Source organism: Cystoisospora suis, assembly GCF_002600585.1.
Source record: "Cystoisospora suis strain Wien I chromosome Unknown contig_1295, whole genome shotgun sequence".
Classification (NCBI taxonomy): Eukaryota; Apicomplexa; class Conoidasida; order Eucoccidiorida; family Sarcocystidae; genus Cystoisospora; species Cystoisospora suis.
Genome location: NW_027154095.1, coordinates 6,318 through 13,471, shown reverse-complemented (window position 1 = coordinate 13,471; position 7,154 = coordinate 6,318). Strand labels below are relative to the sequence as shown.

General features: G+C 41.7%; 2 protein-coding genes across 2 annotated transcripts in view; one reads left to right on the top strand and one right to left on the bottom strand.

Moving 5' to 3' along the window:
- Positions 1–270: 270 nt before the first annotated feature.
- On the top strand, positions 271–1,917 carry CSUI_003040 (uncharacterized protein; the record flags this gene model as incomplete). The annotated part of the gene is made up of 1 exon (XM_068063238.1): positions 271–1,917. A coding segment is annotated over one exon (1,107 nt), but the record flags the coding sequence as incomplete, so codon positions are not given.
- A 2,058-nt stretch (positions 1,918–3,975) lies between these two features.
- Positions 3,976–7,154, bottom strand: part of CSUI_003039 (hypoxia- inducible factor prolyl hydroxylase) — an 8,661-nt gene continuing 5,482 nt past the window's right edge. The window contains exons 7-9 of the mRNA XM_068063237.1: positions 6,554–6,694; positions 5,660–5,841; positions 3,976–4,708 (exon numbers count right to left, since the gene is read on the bottom strand). Coding sequence (XP_067924786.1) covers positions 4,609–4,708; positions 5,660–5,841; positions 6,554–6,694 — 423 coding nt within the window. The 3' untranslated portion in view covers positions 3,976–4,608. The remainder of the gene's footprint in view (positions 4,709–5,659; positions 5,842–6,553; positions 6,695–7,154) is intronic.

Genomic DNA, 7,154 nt, shown 5'->3' with positions numbered 1-7,154 from the left:
TGATCTATCTTTCTCTATCTATCTATCTATCTATCTATCTATCTCTAATCTATCTATCTATCTCTAATCTATCTATCTATCTCTAATCTATCTATCTATCTATCTATCTATCTTTAATCTATCTATCTATCTATCTATCTATCTTTAATCTTTCTTTCTCTATGTATGTAGCTGCCAACTAGGCCGCTATGCCGTCTCTTCTCTTTTTTCTCTTTCTTCTTCATTTTTCTCTTTCTTTCTGTCTCATTTCTTTCCTTCTTTCTTTTCAGGGGTGTGGTCTTCCGGTTTGTCGTTTCATGGATTTTCTTTCCTCCTTTAGCTTTGGTCTTTCGTCTTCTTCTTTCTCTTCTATGGAGAATTTCCTTGTCTTTCATCTTCACTGCCTTAACCTTCTTCATAGTGGGATATCTTATTCTTGATCGACTTCGATTCTTTCTCTCTTTAGCTACTCCCAGTCCTTCTTCTTCTTCTCCTTCTCCTCCTCTTTCTTCTTCCTCTTCTTGTTCTTCTTCTGCAACTCTTTCCTCTTCTTCGTCTTCTTCCTTCTCCTTATCAACGCAGATTTCGTCGCATCTCTCTTCCTCTTCTTCTCTCTCTAGTTCTACAGCACCTTCTATCTCTTCTTCTTCTCCTCTTACGGTCACAACTCCTCCTACCGAGAATATTTCTCCGACTTCTCTTTCTTCTTCTTCTTCTTTCTCTTCTTCTTCACACCAGGGGAGTGGGATAGGTGACGTGCTATCGTATCTTTCTTCAAGAGAGACAAGACTCGAGCCTTTGCTTCCTCTTGTTAAATCCCTAGGCCAGAAGGCTTTCTCTACTCTTCTCTCACAAGGAAGAGAAGCTATAGTAGCCGTCTTAGCCACACCCCCGTCTTCTTTGAGTAAGAGAGGAAGACGCCTTACACATGAAAAAGAAGAAGAAGAACAAGATGAAGAGAGAACCTTGAATAGGATAAGAGAGACAGATCAGTCTCGATCTGTAGAGAAAGAAGAGATAGACATGCTTCTAGAAGGAGATGAAGAGAGGGCTAGTAAGCTTCTGGTAGAAGATAGGGATAGGAGTAGGAGTAGTGGGGGAGGGAGAGATAGTGGTCGTTGGAGTGAAAATGGGTCTTCTTCGCTTTCTTTTTCTTCTTTTAGCAACGAAGAAAGCGCGGAACATCTCGAAGAAATTCGGCGAAGTCATGAGGAGAGCGAGAGAGAAGAAAAGGAGGGGCTTCTTCTTTTCTGCGAGAGACGGGACGAAAGAAAAGAAGAAATAGAAGTGGAAGTAGAAATGACACATGCACATGCCGCAGAAGAGGAAGAAGAAGAAAAGAGGAACGTAAGAAGAAGAAGAACAAGAGTGGTGAGGCAGAGAAAGAAAGTTCTTTAGAGGTCATTTCGATGAAGAAAAAGAAGAAAAAGGAGATCGAGATGTACACATCTGGATTCTATAAGATGGATGATAGGCAAGCTATCTATGTAAGTATGTGTATATGTATGTATGAGTATGTATACAGGGGGATATGTTTCATCTATGTGTGTATCTATTAGGAGAAGAAGTAGTTTGTTTTGCGTGGCGACAATCCTTCGGGAGCTTCTCCGTTATGGTAGACATCCTACTAGCCATAGATGTAGAAGACATGTGTGTCTATGTCCCTATGTATAGAAGACGACGAAGGAGAGGAAGAAGTAAGGGTTTGACATCGACCTTATGAAGGGTATATTTTTGCGTATCTTTCTCTTCCTGTGTTATGTCGCTCATTGGCAGTCTCTCTCACTGCTGCATCTCTTTCGTTTTCTCTCATTCTCTTTCTTCACCTTATTTCTTTCTTTCTTTCTTTTTCTTCCCATCGAGAGAGAAGGAGTTCCTCCATTCTTTTCCAGTCTCTGTCTCTTTTTTGTGGCTGGTCAACACGCCAAAGAAAGCCAAGGAACAGGTTCTTCTTAAAGCTATCGAACTATCTCTCTTGACTCCTCCATGATGCTTTCTTCTTCTTCTTTTTCTTCTTTTTCTTCGTTGGCTATTTGAAGGCTCTTTCACACATAGGAAGGTGGGAGGAATGAGTAGGGAGGGAATCTTCACCTAGACAACACATACCCAACAGAGGTAGAGATTCTCGTACAGACAGACTCTCACGGAGCAAGCATAAGAATGATAAGCATAGTAGCTCGAATAGCAGCAGTAGGTGTAGCACGTAGTAGTAGTGGTAGTAGTAGTAGTATAGGAGGTGGGAGTTGTCCTATTTGGAGAGTTTCGAGAAGTTCGACCACCACCATGATGATGACGACGAGATTTCTGACGACCCACACCCCCACTACAACTAGAACGACTACTAATAAGAATAACTATAGAACTATCACCCCCACTACTACTACTACTGGCAAAGAAAGTGGCCGTCGTAGCAGTAGAAGTGGTAGAAATAGTAGTATGATCGGTAGTCGTAGTATTCTTATTAGTATTGCAAGTGGTTACTAGTCATAGTGATAGTAGGAGAAGTAGTCTTTGGAGAAGTCACATGGGTCATCGCAGTCATCAAAAGAAGAAGAAGAACAAGAGGAAGAAGAATAAGAATAGGACCAGGAGGAGGAGGAGGAGTGGTAATACTAGTCAAAGGAGTTCAAACATCTCACACCGCCTTCTCGACCTCGGGCGCGACTGACTTGGGACAGAGAGAGATAGAAACTAGATCAACACAGAAGGGGAGAGAGAGAGAGACTCTGAAGATCAAGGGCGATAGAGAAAAGAAAGAACGAGAGAGAAGGAGATAGATAAATATAGTGAGAGATAGATGGATAAATCAAAACAGAGAGACAGAGAGGGGAGAGCGAGATAGATACCCTTCTGTGGTGTTATTCCTCGATTCTGGATGAAACCTAGAGAGGACTTTTAGGGTTTGCCTTAGCTTCAATTCATCCCTAGGTCTCATCACTATGCACTAGGCATCATTATTCTTATTCTTATCATTCTTGTCAGCCATCCATCCTCCCCTCCTATCCTACCTGTTCTTGCCTACTTCTTCTCTACTTGCTGCTGCCTACTCCCTATGGCTACTACCACTATTACTATTACTACTACTCCTTCTCCAACTATTCCCACTGCGAGTTTCTAGTCTACTTCAGAAGCGCGCGTGCAAAAGAAAGCAGTAAGAGCACCAGGAATAGCAACACCTCTAGTACTAGGAGTAGTGATACGAGTAGTAGTAGTAGTAGCCCTACTGGTAGTGGACTTGGTATTACCAGTAGTAGTAGTAGTAGAGGTAGTATTTGTATGTAGTAGGATGATCAACAGTACTAGTGTAGGCGGCATAGTACGATTCTTCTAAGGAGAATTAGGAGTAGTCAAATACTACAGTAGAGCGCTCATATATATATATATATACGTGTATGTATATATATAGAGAGAGGAGTGTAAAGATGGAGAGAGAGGAGCAGAAGAAGACGGGCGTTCCTCGTGTAACTTCTTGAATTTACGTGTCTCTGAAAAGACAGCTTTCTGGAGAAAAGTGCTTTTGACGAGTCGACAAATAACGAAGAAGGGAAGCAAAAGAAAGAACACGAAGAAAGAAAGAAAAAGAACTTGATAAGATTGAACCCAAAGAGCCACTTGATCAAGTTCGTTTTGATCGATCAGTCAGGCTGCCTGTGTCTTCCCATGTCTAGGTGTGTCTATGTCTACTTTTATCTAAATGAGGAGTGGTGGTTAGGTCACCTATTTCTCTCATTCATTGACTTTGCTTATCTTTTAGTCATCCATTCGATCACTTACCTACCTACCCACTCATTCTTCAGCTAAACGGAGAGATCAAGACAGTGAGAGATACATTAAAACAGATAGAAATCTTAAACTGTCTTGACTTTCGATCTTTTAAACGAAGAATGAAGGAATGAATGAAAAGAAGAAAGAAAACGAAAGTCAAACACAAAAAAGAAAAGAAGAAGAACTTGAAAAGAAAAAGGAACAGAGAGGTCTATAGAGATATATAGATCTACACATACAAATACAGACAGATTCTAGATAGAGAGACTATCATATCTACAGAGAAAAGGGTGAAGAGAGAGAAAAAGAGAGAATTGAAAAGAGATGAAGAGAGAGAGAGAAAGATCGGCAGATAGAGAGATAGATAGATACCAAAACACCTAAACGAATAGAGAGATAGACAAAAAGGTGAAAGGATCTTCCTTTGCATCATGCTGTCGGAATCTCTTCTCCTTCTTCATCTTCTTTCTATGAGAAAGACTACGGGAGAAGAAGAAGAAGAAATTTTCCTCCTCTTCCTCCTCCTTCTCTTCTTCTTTTTCTTCTTTCTCTTACTTCTCCTAGTCACCATAGGTGGGGGAGTTGGAGATTTTCTTCTTCTTCTTCATCAGCCGAAAGGGGGTTTGAACAACTCCAACATTAATCATTCTTATTCTCTCCTACTTTTGCGGAGATTTCATGAGCTTCTTAACTCTCTGGAATTCCCGAACTCTTCTTCTTCTGGTCAACATGAATTCCCGCCATCTTCATCCTCCTCCTCTTCATGATTTATTTCTCTCTATCTCTATCTCTCTATCTGTAGACTCTTTTGTCTCTTTCTCTCATTCATCTTTTTCTTTCATCTTCGTCACTTGCTTTCTTTCTCTATGTGTCGTCTCCTGGTCCGGGAGGTCCAGTGATCCACAGAGTAACTGCAAATCTCTTGCGGTACGTCGGGAGAACCTCATGAGGCATATCACGACTCCTATCAATCACGCAGGAAAGAAAGAAAGAAAAAGAAAGAAAGGAGACAGACAGAAGACAGACGCACACATGCAACAAGATACATGTATGAACAAGAGGGATTCTGCAGTTCTTTATACCTTATGCATCTTGGCAGATAGAAGAAGGCCCGGCATCTACCTCTCTCTCTGCATGTCTGTATGTGTCTTTTATGTATGTGTGCCTATGTGTGGGAAATATGTAGATGTGCCTCTAGCCATGTGTGTATAAGAAGAGCTTCACGAGGATGTACAGAAAGTCCCTTGAAAGAAACTGCCTTTTGTTTTGAAGAAACGAAAGACGAAGAAGAAAAAGAAGAAAGACATGAGGCATGCGTGCGTGCCTCGAATAGCTAACTAGCTAGCTACATAGGTTAGTGCTGTGTATCATTCGATAGAAAGATACCCAGACACACAGAGAAAGAGACAGAAGGAGAGAGAGAGAGATAGATAGATTGTAGATAGATAGATAGATCATAGATAGATAGATACAGTTAGTCGAGAAGTGTCCCTCCATGTTACTATTCTCCCTCTTAGAGGAAGTGTAGAACGAGAAACGAAAGAAAAAGAGACAGGAGACACTGCAGTCCAGAAAATGATAAGCTGGCGCGCATGATGAAGAAGAAGAGAGGAGACGAGACAACAGCTAAACCAGAGCCAAGAGATAGACAGATCAAGAAAACGGTATAAGAGAAGAAACGTCGGAGAGAAGTAAGGCAAAGCCGAAAAGAAGAAGTAGCAAAGTCCTCTCGGGATGATCGAAGCCACTTTGTGTCTCTTCAGGATGAAGGGACGCTAAAGATGCATGAGGAGAGAAAAGAGAAGAGAAGAAGAAGAAGAGAAGGAAGTCTATTATCTCTTTCACACTCATCATCTTGTATAGAGTTAGTTACTCTAGGTGGAAATACAAATATGCCTAAGGTTCCCACTGATACCTTAGGAGTACAAGTGTATCTCCAGCTGGTTTGATATCTACAGTCCTTTTCTTCACATTCTCATCCTTTCCTTCTTCGTCTTCTTTCTTTTCCTCTTCATCTGCTCCCATAGCTGATCCCTCAGCTAGCTGCTGCTCACGACGACGTCGGGGGTAGACACGAAGATAGCCACCATCTTTCTCCTATATAGAGGGAGACATACCCACACACAAAAGGAGACAGCTAGCTGGTTGAGTCTCAAACAAAAGAGGAGAAGAAGAAAAGGAAGAAGAAGAGACACATAATAGAGATATGTATACAACATATACACGCACGTCTTCCTCCTCACGAGTCAGGCATATCTATACACCTGTCTACACTTGTGTCTTTTCACATACATGCTCTCTCCATCTTTATCATTCACTGCCTACACAATGAAGACGACGAAGAAGTAAAAGGCAGATACTACATATACACATAGGTAGATAGACTAAAGATAGGTAGACAAATACGCCTCCTGGATCATATAGAAGAAGCCGTCCGTGGGTCAGGGGAAAGATGTGTGAGTGAGTATGTACAGGCGGGGTGTCTCGTAAGGGCTTTTCTTTCTCGTCTTCTCCATTCACATTCGTCTTATCTCCTCGGTACGTACATCTCCATCTATATCTCTACTAATTAAGGATAGATAGAAATACATTCAAATGTCCGTTGTAATGGAAGGCTCTCTCGTGTCTTTCTTGAGCGCTGTTATGTCTAACTGAATGGGCTCTCCATGCAGAGAAACCGTCCCTCTCTCTCTTCTTTCGTTATGTACAAATGCATGCGCCCTTGGAGTGTTTGCCTCGATAGAAACGCTTCCTTTCTTTTGCATCGTCTTTCTTTCCTGTCGATCGTTGGCTCTCCCTCCCTCCTCACTTGCCAGTCTGTGGCGTTGGGATAGTAGAGAGCACTTATTTTTCTCCCGTTGTCGACGGAGGCCTCATATCCGCCGTCCATGTGTTTGCGGTAGTACGCCCCGTCCCCTTGATATACAGCCAGCTGAAACACCCACGACATCTATATGGACAACGCACAGAAAGAAAGAAAAAGAGAAAGAAAGAAGGAGACAAGGAAAGAAAGAAGGAGAAGACAAGGAAAGAAAGAAGGAGGAGACAAGGAAAGAAAGAAAGAGAAGACAATAGAAGAGAAAGGAGAGAGAGAGAAAGAGGGTGAACAAAGAGGTAGCAGTTGGTATGTGAAAAGAGAGAGAGAAAATGTTTCTATGGAGATATTCTTTCTCTCATGTGTGAAGATACAAAGCCTGCATCACACAAGACAGTCTCTCTCTCTCTCTCTCCCAAATAGAGAGACGCCTCGAGAAAACACTCTGGTGGCGAAAAGACAAGAAGCTACTGAAATTTCGCATGTGTATCTCTTTTTATCTATCAAGAGGGAGATATCTATTCTATATGTGTCTACATGCATGTCCCTCTCAAGTACGTTCACACACATACATACACTATACATATATATATAT